At 38.6% G+C, this 210-nt stretch overlaps 1 protein-coding gene across 1 annotated transcript in view; it reads left to right on the top strand.

Moving 5' to 3' along the window:
- Positions 1-182: 182 nt before the first annotated feature.
- PHALS_00363 (uncharacterized protein) overlaps positions 183-210 on the top strand; it is a gene marked incomplete at both ends in the record, with an annotated part of 794 nt that continues 766 nt past the window's right edge. The window contains one exon of the mRNA XM_024730891.1: positions 183-192. Coding sequence (XP_024572411.1) covers positions 183-192 — 10 coding nt within the window. The remainder of the gene's footprint in view (positions 193-210) is intronic.

The following is a 210-nucleotide window of genomic DNA, read 5'->3' on the forward strand; positions in this document are numbered from 1 at the left end:
GAATCGATCACAAGAGGCTTTCCTGATTGAGTCATTCCTGGAGTAGCAGTATCCGATCGCCAATATCTTGAATCAGCATTGAAGTATGCGGGTTTATAGGTGCTTGAAGTGGAAGTCGGAGGAGGATAAACGAATGACATAATATCTTTGTAAGTGTATATACTATACTACTATAGAAAATCATGGAAGCTGGTGCAATTCCAAATTATA

This window comes from Plasmopara halstedii (genome assembly GCF_900000015.1).
Source record: "Plasmopara halstedii genome assembly, contig: Scaffold_110, whole genome shotgun sequence".
Lineage (NCBI taxonomy): Eukaryota > Oomycota > Peronosporomycetes > Peronosporales > Peronosporaceae > Plasmopara > Plasmopara halstedii.